Raw genomic sequence first — 17,409 nt, forward strand, 5'->3', positions numbered from 1 at the left:
TCACATGTTAATAACGCCAATGTAAAAGGCCGTAGAGAACGGTTTTTGGTGGTATGGAAATAAATAAATATAAATAATGATCAAAGAGTAAAGCGCACAATAAGATGGAAGTATCCTTACAGTATTTATTTTACGAAAAACCCCACTCAGTAAGGCAAAATGATGGAAAACTACCGATGAATTCATGACTTGACGAAGGATAAAAAATGAAACAGTATGAGAAGATATTCCAGGAGGATAGTTGGCCAAGGTATCTTATATATACCACAATAACCTCTGATAAGGTCTTCATGCTCAAAGACGTACTTAACGTGCAGTAGGACTTGCCTGATTGAGATTGGAAGTAACGCATAAGTTGACCTATGAGTAGGAAATAATATAGTAGCTAGTTTAATGATGCGTGCTGATCATTCTTTATCGCAAACAACCTACTTTGCAGGACAGCCATTAAATGGCCCACATCCTATGCCCACCCATGAGGAAATCCCATATGACGAAGCTTCTCCGATCCCACTTAAATGAAAATAGGTCCAATTTACGAGTTGACCCAAGGGTTAACTTTATCTCTCTTGTTTTAAGGAAGCTCTCCTTTGGATGCTCACGGAAGTAACGGCTACCTCTTCATCCGTAATACGTCGTGCGGAAAATCCGCGACCCAGATGATGTGGGGAATGGAAGCAGAGAGGGACAGCGGTCAATTTTATCGCGAGATAGCAAAAAAAAGGAATAAATGAAAGAGTGGACGTGCTGTGCTTAAGAATAGGGGGTATATATGTGGAATGACATTAGAAATGCTTCGGAGGATAAAGTTCTTACAGTATCACCAACTATTCAATAACCAAATATTTATCAGGATTTCATTGCATGCCTTATAATGCAAAGCGCTGCATTTCACTGCTCCGAGAGCCGTTTCTATTCAATTATGATGCTTCAATTTGCTTTAAATAGAATTTTACTTCCGCAGGAAACACTGTGAATGTTACCAAAAATAGTCTCAAAAGTTCATGGAACACGCAAAATTGTTAGTGAAATTTGAAGAGTTTAATTTACGGACACTGTATACAAGAAGTTATCAAGAATAATATGATGAACCAGTAACCGAAAGTCAAAATATATTACAAGCATCCCTCAAATGAATTTTTAAATTAGCACATATAGTTATCATAGTGGCTTTAAGGGACTAAGCAAAAAAAAAAAGATTAGGAAACGCGAAGTTTGAAGTGAGAGCAAGAACCTGTAAACTTACGCCTTTCAGGGCAACGCATTACTCAGTATTTATGCGATACACATCCCTACGAAATATACTTTTTTTCACTTTTGCACTCGAAAAGTAGCGTGCCTATTCAAGCAAGCAGGCTCTGCAAAATCCTTTACCAGAACGAAAAAAAAAGAGGAGAGGCAACTGAGGGCTGTTATTATCAATATTTTTTCCCCTCCTGGTCACCACGGAGGACAGCGAAAGTAACCGACACGACATGGGAGCGAGCAAAAAAGACACAGGCGTTAAGTCCGAAAAGTATTTACATTAGCCAGGGGGATTAAACCGGGCGACGGTCTCACCATGGGATTAAGGCACTAAGGCGCCGGGCGACGGCCGTGGGGCAGTGAATTTTCGCTTCGGCCCGCGACAGCGGAAGCGGTGAGAGCAGCCAGTGGAACCAGCGAGGCGATCAAATCCGTGACCCTAAAGGCCGGCAAAAAGCACGAAACTGGACAAGAAAGCCTGGCTCTGAATGGCCGGGGTAAAATGGTAAACTCAAACGAGGGAGGCCTAAAACCTAACAAGGAGGGAATTCCGCGAGACGTCGCTACCAAGACTTCTGGGACGATCGCAGCCAGATCATGCAAATGTGAAAGTTTAAGGGGAGAAAAATGTAAACGTAGTGGCTAAAAATTGAAATAAACAATGAGAAATTCACGTCTTCACCGTTCAAAATTTGAAACAGTCATTGGTAAGACATGAAAACATAATTCGTAAATTAGACACATAGGCCGCTGGACCTGATAAAAACAAAAAGAGTAACCTTTAGTATCTATTTTCATTATTAGCAGAACTTATCGACTATTACTCAGTGCTTCACCATCAATTAAAATGTATTCACCTTTTTCACAATTAGCATCGTTATACCCACTGAGTTTACGACATATACGCATGCCTTTCAGCGTTATAAATGAGAGGATGAACCTTTAAATTTTCACCTTTCAGTGCTACGTATCATCGAGTACTTATGAGGTACGAATGAAATATAATACGGTGTTTAATCATTTTCTCACATTGAGTAATGCACAAGTTTGAAACGTGTCATGTGAAACGCATGAGATATAAAATAAATAATGGTAAGTCAAGTAAGTTGTTTGGTTATTTTGATCCACCGGCCGCCGGATTTATCAAATGCCAAAAGAGCAAACCATAGATATAAGCAATGATAAGATAATTTAGCAAAGATGAAGCAAAGATAATTTTAAAACACAATTTTCTTCGTAAATTGAAATTTATTTATCATTCGCGTCGGTAGCCTTAAAATCACCTCCGAGTGATCGGGATGCTACGCATTTATTTTTCAGAATCATCATTAAGTAAATCTTAGCACTGTTCAACATATGCCCTAATTATGGTAACGTAATTTCTTCTACTGACTACGTAGATAATGTAGGCTTCGATATATCTTCAAGGCCTGTTTTTTATCGGAGAAATTGAATTGAACAACCCCGATGAATGAAAATTTACAAGCAACTGTGAGTTTAGTTACTACTTCCGAGGTAACCCAGGATGTGTTGATGTGAATTCCACCTGTGGTTTAGTCCGTAGTGAGCTCTACCCTAATAAATTCAAGGTCTATTGACATCAAAGGAAGTTGCACTTTTTCGCAATATTCCACGCTTTTTGCGGATAATTGCAACTACCTTTCCTTCAATGTGTCGAATTTCCACTATTCAACGCCTGAATCAGTTAAACTCCTTCAAGGTCCTTAACAGCACACACTGGTAGTGTATCTGAGATTATGCTTCCTGTTACACGGTTCTACCAAATATCGCCACCCAAGTCAGCAAGCTTCGGGTTGATTCACTTTAAGAGAGAATATATCAATTAGGGCTAGAGCCCAACTCGGTCGGAATGAATTGCCCACCTTGCGGAGTAGAATGAGCGGACCAAAATAATCCTGACCCAAAAAAAGTAAAAAATTAAGCGAGTGAGGAATGCAATAAGCTGCGGGTGGGAAGAAAAAAGAGACACGTAATAAGGGCGCCGGTCTGGTGGGGACGGAAAAATGAGTCTCGGAGTCTCTGGCGAAGAAAAAACGAGCTTTGCAGGAAGTTACCCTTTCTCGACCTCCCGAAGATGTTGTGATGGCGGCTCCCTGAAATGATTGCCCGGAAGGGTTGTTAATGGGCAAAAGCCTTAAAGGGCTCGTAAGGAGGAATGAGGGGGGCGGGGTAGCGGGGGGAAAAAGACCCCGGATGATGAACGAGGCAGGGTTTTTGGGAGACCGTGAAAAGACAAGTCGCTACGTCTCAATAGGTTGGGCGCATGGGATCAAAAGGTTTCACTATTCCAGCACGAGGAATGTGCGGGAACTATCGTCACATCAGTATGCGCGGTATATTTTTCCGATGAATCAATGCATACCCGTATCTTTGTATAATCGAGAAATTAGAGTTAAAATTCAGGGAGAAACTTCTAGACTATCGAAAGGAAAATGGGGCCTAAAGGGAGTAGGAGTTGATGTGAATGTGGGGGTGATAATCTTAGGGGGAGAAGTAATTTTTTTCTACAAAAAGTTAGATACAAATATTAGGTACAGAAAAAAAAACTGGATGAAATAGATATTAAGTAGTGCCTTTTATTTTCCAATCCATGTCATCACAGAACAGAGACTCACTCGTATCCCTTGGATACCAATTTTTTGTACATATCTTTCATCAATTTCTGTACCTAACTCTAGTTTGAAAGAAATTCACCTCCAACCATAGGCTTCCTTCTCAGTTAAAGTAAAAGATCCCATGTGGACAGGCTAAGCTAACACGAACGTGTGTGAACCCACCTTCACCAGTAGAGCACTTTAATAAAACCATCCCAGTTTACTTTAAGCATAATTAGCTTCAGTGCAAAACTAACTGAATGAATTGTATCCATTATTTCGTAACCTGTACGATTGAACGACATAGCGAGTGCCCAATTGGTATACTTAGAACATTTCGTTTAAATTCAAGCAGGATATTCGGGGCAGGATGCTTCTAAAATAAATATACTTTCGATCCATACTAGAAATTTTTCGACTTACAATTCATGGAGTTAAAGCCATTGAAAAAAATAAAAATGCCATTCAAAGTTTTTAAAAGTGCTTTCCTAAAATTTCAAATAAAAAGTAATTAACAAATTTTAAGATGAATAGGAATTAGTACAAAATTTTCGGAGAAAGTATTATTTTAAATATATGATTGTGATATGTCTGTATATTTTCTTAATGCCCTACTTCCATGGCGGGTACGTCTCTTGGAGAGCGAATATTGCTGGTTATGTGACATCTTCATGCGCCGCTGTTTTATACATCGCAGCTTATTTTCATAATGAGGGCCGCCTTCGCGGAAGACCGAAAGGGGTGGCGCTGCATCGAACGGGGAAAGTTATAAATGGGATAATGTCTCGAGGGTCTGTCCCAACATTTCTCAGCCCTTAGCCACGATAAACTGTCTGGCGACATCCAATGTAAATGTTTTGTCCTCGGAGCGAAATGACAGGAAAATCTTCACCAAAAATATGGAATCCCATAACGCTAATAGGCTACTTAAGTTGAGCAGCCGATACATCTTTAGTGAAAAGCAATCCTTGACACATAAAACTGAGAGCTGTATTAAGATATTTTACGAATGATTTCTTTTTTGCATTCTTTGGGTAACAGTTTATCACGAGGAAACGGGAATATACAAAACAAAATGCTTTCTCTCTTAATAGCTTGTACCATGAACAGAGTAGATTCTAATAAAAAAACGAATACAACTATGACGATTTGAGAATACTTACCAGCGTCATTTCTGGGCTGGAGTTAGAATAATTTTCAGCGAAGCGGTCAATCTGTAAAAAATAAAAAATAAAATATTAATAGATATTTTAATTTCGGTAAAATGTAATTGTTTTTAAACTAAGATATCTAAATTCAACAACAATTATAAATGTCTACCGTTATAATGCGAAAGGAGGAGTTATATAATTTATCGACTAAGATACTCACGATATATTTAAAATATACAACATGAGTGGTAACACTTCTTCAGAATTAAAACACAGGTGCACTAAAAATACAAGCGTGTACTATATTTAGACAATTGAGACAGGAGAGGAGGAAAGAAGATAAATCCTGAGCATTTTTATGAAAACATTCGGAATGCATGGGCTATTATTATTAAATATATATCGAGATGATAAAAAAACGAAGAAAAAAATTGCTAATAAACTGAAGAACACCTTTATGTGTAGAAAAGGAATTTTCCTTTCCAATGATGATATCTATCCCAACAATAAATATTCATAATATGAAACATGCACTTCTGACTTCTAGAACATGGTTAGACTGAATAGGGAACTTCGGCAGATTTGATTCATCAAAGGAGTCACTTAAAAAGTACCACGATTGGCTCGGAGATCGTTTACTAGTAGACATTATCATGTTCCAATTTTCTTCTTCGATCTTAGCATACTAAATAAAGTTATGTAGTCCTTCCTAGCAACAGATTACTTATATATTTTTACATCGATTTAACCTCCCTTAGTCAGGACACAACCTAACGTAAGTGTCGCAGCGGATTCTTTAGGATGCATGTCCATTTTCATTGCATTACAAAAATACTGAAATAAGATGAATTCTACCCCAACGTATAATATTGCTTCAGGCCTCACGAGGTGGAAAGGCGATAAGACAAAATATAAACAACAAATGGTATTTTCTACACTTCAATATCTAACTCCATTACCGATCATGGTTCTGACATTGTATGCAACTTTCAAGGTTGTGGAAACGAAATTGTGTGTCGAAACCATAGTCAGGAGTGGAGGTAAATTAAAGTGAGGAAATTACCATTTGAATTTGATACCTTTCCCAACATTCCACTGCAAATCTGCGACCAATCAGCGTCCTTCACCCAATCTTGAAATAATCACGTCATGGAAATCAACCATATACTGGCTAATATTAAACGTAAAATATCACAGTCGATATTTTCCCACTTCCCACAGCACATTTTAATTAAAAGAATTTGAAATAATTGCGCTTAACGTGTGTGTTTGCAGACCACCCATAAATTAATCTTTTGATGTTAATTAATAGGACCTTGTTTGATCCGGAGGTAAATTTTATATTTTATTGTTAACCGATATTCATTCATTAACCTTTCGGAGGGCAATCATTAAAAGCTTTTAATTACTATTCATAATAATAATAATGCAGTGCCTGCATAGCAGTTCGCCATTAATCGTATGAAAATATTGATTTGTGTATCTTCTCTATCATTTGCACAAGGTATTAATTACACCATTGGATAAAGGAAATTCAATCGTATTAGCAAAACCTCTAAAAATATGAAGCGTTAATATCAAACATAAACATTTATTTAAAAATCGGGTATTACATTCACACTAACACCATCACACTAGATATTTCAGTCCAAAAAGTACGGACAACTACTTCGACTAGGCCCAGAAGCAACAGTCTCTTAGACGAATGTCAGAGAAAATGAAATCAGAGTTAATAAACCACATGCAATGAATGTGAAGAGCGTTGGCCAACAGACCAGAGAGTCCGGGATTCATATCCCGGTTGAAGACTACGGAAAAATGAAAACAAAAAACCTCGAAGAGGGAAGTGGATCAAGTAAGGGAAAACATCACCCTAAACCTGATTATGAGGTATCACAAGCATTTGACTTAATCAGAGACTGATCTCTAATGTACCGCCACTAACCCAAACCGACCATCGGACTGAATCACTGAGTGAATGAATTAAAAAGAAAATATGCTTAAAATGATATGATACTCAAAGGTCTTAAGATGTGCTTTTTAACTAATAATACAGTGCAAGTAAAAATTTTTAGGTTTCATTATAAATGAGAATGATCTACAACTGAGGTAAAATACGCAGGCTACGATGTAAAAACGATTTTTAAAGACCCAAGCATGTACTTAAGAGGAAAGTTTTAGAAATTTTAAAAAAATAACTTATATTTCAAGTTATATATTCATAAACGATCAATATATCAACTGAAAAACCTATTAATAAATCCTATAAAAATTGATCAAATCTATTAACCATAGAATTATTAAGCGGCCATATATCTACTATGTATAAATTTAATTTTAAATGAGTAATGAAATAATTTCCATTGTACAATTATTTATTCGGTGTGTATAGAAGATGATAACTAGGATGTGGGCGTTATAATTTGTATTAAATCTTTATCCGAAGTTTTATGTCATTTATCTCCAAAATAGCTGATAGTGATAGCGGTAATTAACATGGGTATACAGACAATTAAGGAAACGCAAAGCTACATGTGAATTAATTTCCTCGGGAAAAAAATTGAAGTTTACTCATAATTCTGGTTAGACTAGCATCAGATTATTTAGTAATATACGCCAGTCAAATTGACTATTTGTTGGAACAGGCATTTTCGATTTGATAACGTTTTAAGCACTTCTGAGATGTTATAATTTCATTCAGATTGAAATTGAATTTCCGAGAAGTCAATGATAAACGGCAACTGGTACGAATCATTCAGGCTTACGCAAAGAGTGTGGCAGGTACCATGACCGAGTTCCAGGCTCGTTCCTGCAGTGTCTAAATAATTTGTCTAAATACTCGGACATAGGAGGATTTATTGCTTATGAAAACCCATTAATTAACAAGTCACAGAAATCCTCCAAAGCATTTCTTCGCAGTTTAATCAAATAGCAAAGCATATCGTTGCTTAAGTGATACATAAAAATAATAGTTGCTTACAATTTTTAGCTCTTGGGATTGATGGTGGTAGAAATTATAAGGCAGGGAAAACAACAGGGTTAACTAAATTTTTGAACCTCAACATAAATGGAACATAAGACTTGAAATCGAACTTGTAGTTACAAATAGGATAGCAAGCAATTTTATGAATGTAATATTTCACGGTAACTGATAATGTCAGAGACATTCAAACCTATCAGGGAAATTATAACAGTGTGATTGAAAAGTAATATTTTCCATATATTATATTGCATAAAAAATCGGCTATATGAATATTTTTACTTTTTTACTACACCTACCCTCTACTTGGAATATACAAAAACTTCTGACAGGATCACTTATGCATACATAATTTTTAATAAAATTTTGGCTAAAAAAACGTGAGATTATAGCATTAAAACATTATACCTAAAGAAAGACATTGATTTTAAGCTTTAAACCTATTTTTATACCTCTAAAGAGAATATCTATGATGAAAGCAAGCCACAGAAATGTATTTTATTGATAAAATTTGTTTAATTAGGTAACTTAAAATTTATAAATAAATGAAATATAGCGCGTATGGCAGAATTAAGTTCTTTTTTAATCACATTCAGAACCTTACCTCAAATCCTGAAATATATAAATCCATCTTAGCAGATGTAGTTTTGCATGGTCGGACAGCAATCCATTAAAACCGTTAATATGAAAAAAACAATAACATCTCCTCTTTTAACTCTGCAAGAACAGCGGATTATCCCTTGCCTCTTATGTGGGGGTACATCTGGGTGAATGTTAATTGGTTTAAAACGTGGTTTCGGATTTAATCTCAAAATCCCCGCTCTCGCTGAAATTGACGGAAAATCAATGGAAAAAATAATGAGCGTGGATAAAATATTGCTGAATTATATCCCAAAATATAAAATGATGATACTCCTTTTTTTAGTAAAACGCCAGAGAAAGCTATGGAAATTGCTAAAAAAGCTTAATGATGTTGCGGAGGAAATTTTAGTTTGAAAAAACTTAGACGTGGCTCCGTGTCAGTAAACATTTGACCAAAAATTCAATTTATCAACCCCAAACTTCCCTCCAATGTATATTTAGAAGATTTGAAATATTAATGAACTTGATAAACAAATACTTCACGTGAAATAATTTACGACTGTGCTAAAAAAACTCGTCTAAACTTAGTTTACGGACACGCTTCATGAGAATGTAATTAACTGAACGTTAAAAAAGGACCTGAAGGATGAGCAGGTTTGTGAATTTTCGGCAATATTTTCCGCTACGTTATTTTGCAAAATATCTATCCTGTTGATGACACGAAGTGCTTGTGACTCCATAGATGAGTTACACTAAATATACATGACCTTATTTGTTATTATGATAATATGGAGTAACTATGTTTGTGAATAATTTTTTTCCATTCGCAAGTAACAGAGGTGATTTGATGTAAACCTGTGATAATTGCAACACCGAGGGTGATTTTACTCAAATTATTTCAATTATCCTATCATGTTTTGTAGGACATCACTAGGTTTTTTTTCATGTACCGAATACCATCGAAATTCTTTCGAGCAATAAAATTTGCGACTGCAATATAATTTTTCTCTTTCCCAGTGGTCTTTAAACAAATAATTTTTTCCATGCCCAAATAGCAAGGAAGTTTAGTATAAACCTATGGAAATTATATGATTTTATTGAAATAATTTCAATTATCCCATCATGTTTGAAGGAATCACCACGTTTTCCTTCACACACCGAATACCAGGACCATTCTCAAGAGCTATAAAACTTCCTACCGCACCGTGCTTATCCCTTTTCCTCTGGCCTCAAGACAAAAAAACGAAAGTGTATAAAAATTATAACAGTGGAAAAAAAATTCTGGCTGAAATACTGCGCCATTGACTCTTTGCTCATGGGTCCACATGGCGCTACATCACCACCACTAAATCCACCACACCCGAAAATGATTCCGCAGGCATTTTAAGTCACTTAAACCACCAGGCGCATGATACAGTGTAATTTACCCCAGAGGGGTTGGAGAAAGGGAGGATGCGGACCATATTATACGGTCGGAAGAGGCGGCCGTGGAAAGCCGGAAGGCGAAAAGCGGGGACATGAGAAAAAAAAAGACGAGCGAAAATCTCCCCACACGTTCCTCGCACTTCTCATTTCTTCCCTTAAACGTCCCCAACCCTCTCCTATGTCTCGGGTCTTGCAGGGGATATTTCCACCAACACCAAGTCAAACCATAGCACAGCTTGACACCCCCGTAACTTCCTTCCACCCATACCGCGTGGAAGCTGGCTTACTTCCCTCCATGGGAACCCTCCGACACTCGTGACACCGTATCTCCCTTATTCCGAATTCTTTGCGGTCAACCTTTTACTCGGACATAGTCTAGCTCTCTCCTCGGCAGTATCGCCAAACATTGGACAGGAAATTTAATTTATCAGCCCTTAATTTCACTCCGATTTATATTGAGAAGATATGCAATAATAATGAGCTCGATAAAAAAATGGTAAACATGAAAGTAACAGTGCGTGGGATAGAATACTCGCCTATATTTTGACAATGGTTATGCTCCAGGAGAATGTATTTTTTTTTAAATTTTGTTCACAAAGTATAAAATTCTTTACTCTCAACCTTGCACTCAACAACATCCCCCTTCTCGTCAATTTTTCTACACATTTAACCGGAAAATTAATGTATCAACCCTTAATTTCGCTCTAATTTATATCGAGACGATATGAACTATTAATGACCTCGATAACAAAAAATTCTAAAAAAAAGTAACCATGCATGGGATAAAATCTTCGCCTAATGTTTTTCAATGGCTGTGCTTTAGAAGAATGTTAATTATTTCAAATAATATGAACAAAAATAATTTGTGAGATAGGTAAATTGTCTCTCACCAAATTTGCGTTTCCCAAGAGGCAAGAGTTGGGAATAATTAAACGACTTATTATTACAACCGCGTAATGCATTTATTTATAAAGAGTCATTAGAACTACTTTCACTACCCACAGATAGATTATTCACTGAAAATACCGCGTTTTTCGTCGAAAAATAGCACTTGGATACAGGTTCGTATAAATAAAATGCAATGGTCCAAGCGTGATGGAGTGGAATTTTTATATATTGAAGTAAACACACGATTGTGAAATTGATTCCTACCTAGGTTTCAATGCTACAACATCTTCTTCGATGTAAAAAATATTGTGTAGTGTATTCAATTTATGCAGCTGATTACAATGCAAAATTGTATTAATTGAATGCACTACACACTATATGTACCTTGACAATGTAGTAAAACTGTAACCTAGATTGGGAATAAATTTTATAATTGTGGAAAATTGCAGAACTTTATCGATGATAAAATAAGAAAAATGGTAATTTCCAAACACTTGATTCAAAAATAATGTGTAATTGTGCCATAAGGTGAAAATGTCACAATATTTTGAAACTATGGTCGGCTGTTGAGTTTTGCGTAAAAAGTGTGGAAATTACCATTTGTGTTCTTACATAGTGGATATATCTAACTTTCACAAAATCAAGCCTAAAACAATTTTATACGTGCAAGTATTAATTCAATAAGTTCTTATAAAGCAGTAAACCTCCATTTAAGCACGCGATTTCGTGATATAAAAATGTTTCTGGTGAAAGTCGAACATACCTATTAATAAAGCTGCTGGCCATTTTACAATTTCATTCTTTTTATCCTTGCTAAAATATTGCCCAATATACTCTAGGTCTAGCAGGGATATTTCCACCAGCATCGTCCGTAGGGATACTCCAACATAGCGACATCGTCCCTCCCTTATAACGAATTCTTTGCGGTCACTCTTTTACTCGGCCATATCCAGTCCCGTCAGCCATCCGCTTGGTAGGGCGAAAAAATAAATCCACCCCCTTCCCACTCTCCGCTTCTCAGTGTGGGAGCAATAGTGTCCACGATCTTCGCCTATGGTTCGTGAGTCCCACCTCCCCAGCACAATCCAAGGGTCACCCGCTTTCATTACTACCGGCGACATGTGGAGGGGAACGCGTTAAAGAGGGTAGCACTGTGGGAGGGATACTGGAGATGGGAAAAAACATACTGCTGGTTCCATTCTACCGACAGGGAAATGCGCTGTAGAATCTTAGATTTTGTCGGCGTATCAAATGCAGCATAACCTGCGATGGACGAAGCAGGAGAGAAATAGTAGAATGGTCAAGTAGAGAAGTCAAGAGTGGAAGCTATCGAAATGTGGTGCTAACGAAGAATGAAGAAGATAAAATGATCGTATAAGTAATGAGGAAGTTTTCCGAAAAGCGGGAGATAAAAGAGGACTTCTAAAAACTTAAAGTAGAAGACGGGACAACGTAGTTGGCCGCGTTATGAGACATGATGGATCTAATTAAATAATCGTAGGACAGGTGGAAGGGAAGAAGGGCAATGGACGGCTCCGAATGAGTTGCGTAGGACATATTATAAAGGATGTAAAAGAGAAGAGATACGTCGCTATGAAAAGGTTAGCAGATAGCAGAGAGGACTGAAGAGCTGCTTCCAGCCAATCTTATGATTGTTGATTAATGATGATGATCAAGTGCAGAAAGGATTCTCGGTGTCCTCCGGTATCTGGGTCCATGTCTCCTGGCGTTTTGAAGAAAGACTTGCTCTTCATCCTCGGGAGATCATCTGTCCCCAGATGCAGACGAACAAGAGACGGCAGAAGATCCCCTAAGAGCAAGTCGTTCTTCGAAACGCCGGGAGAAATGGGGCCAATTACCCGGTGGAAAACCGGGGAATCCTTTCTGCAGGGAGGTACGTTTGTGGGATTTAACATTTTTAAGTTGTGAGTTTTTACTACACCATGAAAAATTAATTATCCCATTCAATCACCGTGAATCCGTGACACAGGTCACCGTGACAAAGATCACCGTGGCACAGATCACCGTGAATTGACCATAGCCAGGAGTAACAGATAGGTTATATTGTAGGAATGGAAAATAATTGTGAAACGTTAACATGGGAACCATCATGAAAATTAGGCGACCTGTGGGAGTGCATGAGGGGGATCATGTTGGTGTGGTGGCTAGAGTATTGGCTTCCTACCTGGCGGGCACGGGTTCAAATTCCGGCAGCGACAGAGAATTTTCAGAGACTGCCCGATTCCTGCTTGAATGTTGTTTCGGAGGACATTTCAAGGGTAACACTCCGTCCGTCGGATGGGACGTTAAGCCATGGTCCCCTTGGCGCCTTTCGTTAAGAGCAGTCTAATGCGGACGCCGGATTTCCCTCCACCCTTCGTTTCCTACCCTTCTCTCACGGCGCAAATGACCTCAGCTGTTGGTCACCTCCTCCAAATACCATACTGGGAGTGCATGTGGAGATGTGAATGAAAGGTCTGAGAGAAACAGAATGCGGATAGGGGAGGCAAAAAAGGAAAGAACGGGGGTGGGTTTTAGAATCGTCAGAGAGAGAGGGGGTTGACTGGGCACGGGGAGAGGGAGAGGAAAGAAAAAAATGAAACGAAAGGGGTGGCGAGAGGGGGTTGGAAGAAAAATGCCAACTTAGCTCATTTCACCACCTTCGCCCGAATCCCTTTCTCCCCCTGATGGAGGGGAGGCGGGCTACTGTCCCCCACCCTTCCCATCCCAGGTCCAAGCCTGCAGTGCCTCAAACCTTTCACCCCTTATTCCATCTTCCGCAGAGCCCAAAGTGTCAGTTTCCCGGGGACGTCAGAAGGCTAACACACTCCCCCACGGCCTATTATTACCACCCCTCCCATCTTTTTTGCCTACCCCTCAAATCTCAGCATATTTCTCCACTACTCATCCTCCTCCCAACATTTTCCGTCCACCTCTCCTTGTCGTCCGACCGAAAATCTCTGGCCGTTCCCGGCATGCGTCGCCTCTCTCCGAGGCCCGTCCATCCAAGTCCCTCTTCTCTTCAAATTTTCTGAACAGCATCAGGGTATCCACCGCATGAATTGTATTACCCACCGTATCCCCAGCGCTGGCCGATAGGCGGGCGGTTTTAAGACAGGCAATCCTTCTAAAAGCTTCCCTCCAACTCCTTATTCCTCGATGCAAATGACAAAAACAGACTTTGTGCAAGTGTTGTTATTAATTAATTTTGATGATTACCTCACTATCGAAAACAGCACATATCCTTCGGCCTTTTATATCAGGGTTTTCAACAAATTAAGCAATTATACGTGCATAAACAACTATGACCAGAATAGAAATGATCTACCGAGGCGGGACTCGAACCCGCGACCTCTATTTTGGCAGGCTTTACCCCGCTGCCACTGAGGCCGGAAAATTTTCACTATCTACATTTTTTCATGCGCACAACCAACGTTAAGTTAAATAGTGAAGAAAAACTCAAGGATAATATTCACATAAAATCATTAATGAATAATAATAGGAAGTAAAAGAGAATAAATAGGTCGCTATAAATAGGCAATTGGATAGGAAAGAGAAATGGAGAGCTGCGTCAAACCAGTCTTAGGATTGCTGACCAATGATGATGATGAATAAGAAGTAAAAGTAATGTGTTAGCTATTATCGGCAAGTGCCACTACTACCTCCGAGGAAGGTTGCCAATGAAATTAAAAGGCGTTAGCAAGTGTAACTCTTTATGCCCTTCAAGTGCTTCAGACGCTCATATAGATGAAACGTTTTGTTTACTCCCATTAATTCTATCGATAGTCTTGAAATCCTGAATGCACCATTGAATATATGAATAATCTATTATTTATTTCCCCTTGCTCTGAGTTGAATAAATATTGAGGAGAGGAAATAGAATATTTTATAACTTTCAGAGGAAAATACACATGGACCACGTAGTTGGAAAAAATATCTCATGTATTCATCTTGTATACAAGTTCTTATTTTCCACTCAGTAGATATATACACAGAGATCGTTTCGCAAAATTAGAAGTATCAAGAGGAATACCTCCTTGGATACGCAAAACTTCCACAACACCGTTTCTAACTGGCCGGCGTCTGAGGAGTAATTATAAAATAAAAAGCCTTTGTAACAAACGTTCAAGTAGGCTGTCACGCACAAATAAGAATTTACCGATAAATTCACTCAAACGCTGGCAGCAAATGCGTCTAAGGAGCACACGATGATGTCACTTTGCAGGGATAATTACAAACAAGTGAGCCTTCTAAGAAACAACCTGCTCCACCTTTTAACATGCCCTCATTTCCTTGTCCTGCCATTATTATAATTCTCAAAAGAAGCGAGTTTGATGAAACTCTAAACCGAGAACAAGGGAAAAGATTCGGTTATAAGAAGTCTGGCCTCATTACAAGCATGCGCACGATGATAATAATGTTAGAGTGTGGAGGAACACCATTACCTCTGCGTAAGACCTCTAAAGCGTTTCCTCTTCTCCTTTATGGTGCGTTCTCTTCTTTCTCATTTTGTTTTCTCTCTACTTTCATCATCCCCTCTTTTCCCTCCACCTTCATTCCGCTTTCCTGTACAACCTTTTCCGCGAACACAAAATTTCCAACCATTCCCTTCCTCTCCTTCCCCTTATTTCACATCATGGGCGACTTTATAGCTCGCTCTGCTAGCCCCGTACCCTCACGCAGACCACTCCAGCTCATCCTACCTCGTCGGATGGGAGGCTTGAACATTGCCCGACTTTATCTGTATGACAGAAAGAAAATTTCCTCTTCCCTTTCAGTTCCCCTGTAGGCTCCCACACCACCAAACAAAGACCGAACGGAGGAGAAAAGGACGAAAACGGGGACAATGGAATATGGAGGACATCAGGTTTCTCTCTTCTCTCCTCTTCTCATCTACCAGGGAAAGACCACTACAGATCGGTATAGATGCGCGAACAAGGTGCTGCTTTAAAATTCCGAAAAGTCAGAGTTTTAATTTTCATTATTATACGCAAAATGTAGAATATCAAGGTAAATAATGCTTTCAAAGCTTATCCGAAGATGATACTGTCACTGCGACAAAATTTTATAGATATCTCTCTTTATTAGTGCATACCACTTCTGTAGTGTTTATAAAAATAATAATTACAACATGATTTCGTTATTTTAGCGGCAAAAAAATTTCCACGCTACTCTGAACAGCCCACTGCGAATTTTTGGGTGAAAACGGGAAGATTAGTAGAGGGGAAACAGTGTTTCTTTTTTGCTCGTTTCCCATTTTTGGAAAGAGTATTTTTGAGCGATGAGGTCAGGGGATCAGGAGTGAGATAAAATAAACAAGAGCAATGAATATATTTTTCATCGCTTTCCGGGGAAATTAAGAGCAGTCAAATTTCATACGTTGATTGCCAAATGAGCTCATTACTTTGGTTATGATCGTCACTATAGAGAGCATCACGAATTCCTAGGTTACTTCACCTTGGCCAAAAAGTGTACTTAATTATTATTCTGTTTATTCCAAGGGTAATGATGAATTAGCCGTATGAATGACTTCCACCAAGAAAAAATATAGACAATTCTCAGGAATACCAAGTTTGAAATTAACACTGATACTCCTACGAAAAAACTACAATTCTTATGCGTTAGAATATTCCACATTGCTTACTTATATTATAAATATAGTATTACATACTAGTTTTCATAATAAATCATGGAGCATCCTCTCCCATTACTTTTCAATTGTCGAACCATCCGTGGAGATACTGTTCCTGCTTATTACCTCGCTTGCAGTAGTAATTTTGCTGAAGGGAGGAATTCCGATAAACTTCGGCCGTGTGAAGAGGAATTAAAATAACAAAGAACCAAAAAACGAAAGATACTGCGCGTCCCCGCTCCTCTTCCCTTATATTTGGGTGGAACAATTCGCCAAATGAGGTATTCATGAAACTAGCGGCTAATTTCTCTCAGGCGGACGGCGAGTTTGGGATTCGATTCCGGGTTTATGCATGCGATGGAAAATTTTACTCTCGGAGCGTGAGAAAATTGGAGCCAATATTTTCCATAAACACACAAAGCAAGGGTGATTGCATTTTCAAATCAATGTAAAATTGAGTTTAAATTCACGGTTCAGCAGCGTGCAATAAATAGCCGTTTGGCGGCTTGTTACTCGTCCGCTCGCGAATAAAACAGGATGATACATCTATTGTTGGGAATTTCATTTTGCCCATTCATGCGCGTTTCTAGGGCTAGGGAAGAAGAATAAATAACTGATTGGCTGGAGTTAAAAATTCGCGAACGAGCCTAAAGCATGATGTAAAATTTTGGAAAATTGGATTTTCATTTTTTCTTATAGCGAACGGAGAGTGGAATATCAAAGCAATTAATACTTTCGACGCTTATACAATGTTGATACTACACTGAGTTAATATTTATTAGATACCTCTCCATAGTAGTATCTGCATATTATGCTAACACTATTATGAACACATAATCACTTTTTTTTACGAAATTTCGCAATGAGAAGTGTTTACCATTACATTTTTTT

At 38.3% G+C, this 17,409-nt stretch overlaps 1 protein-coding gene across 6 annotated transcripts in view; it reads right to left on the reverse strand.

Annotated features, from left to right (window-relative positions):
- LOC124166530 (irregular chiasm C-roughest protein-like) overlaps window positions 1-17,409 on the reverse strand; it is a 766,129-nt gene that overhangs the window by 157,496 nt on the left and 591,224 nt on the right. For all 6 annotated transcript variants that reach the window (XM_046544081.1, XM_046544080.1, XM_046544078.1 and 3 more), the window contains one exon: window positions 5,024-5,074. In XM_046544081.1, coding sequence (XP_046400037.1) covers window positions 5,024-5,032 — 9 coding nt within the window. In that variant the 5' untranslated portion in view covers window positions 5,033-5,074. The remainder of the gene's footprint in view (window positions 1-5,023; window positions 5,075-17,409) is intronic.

This window comes from Ischnura elegans, chromosome 10, assembly GCF_921293095.1.
Source record: "Ischnura elegans chromosome 10, ioIscEleg1.1, whole genome shotgun sequence".
NCBI lineage: Eukaryota > Metazoa > Arthropoda > Insecta > Odonata > Coenagrionidae > Ischnura > Ischnura elegans.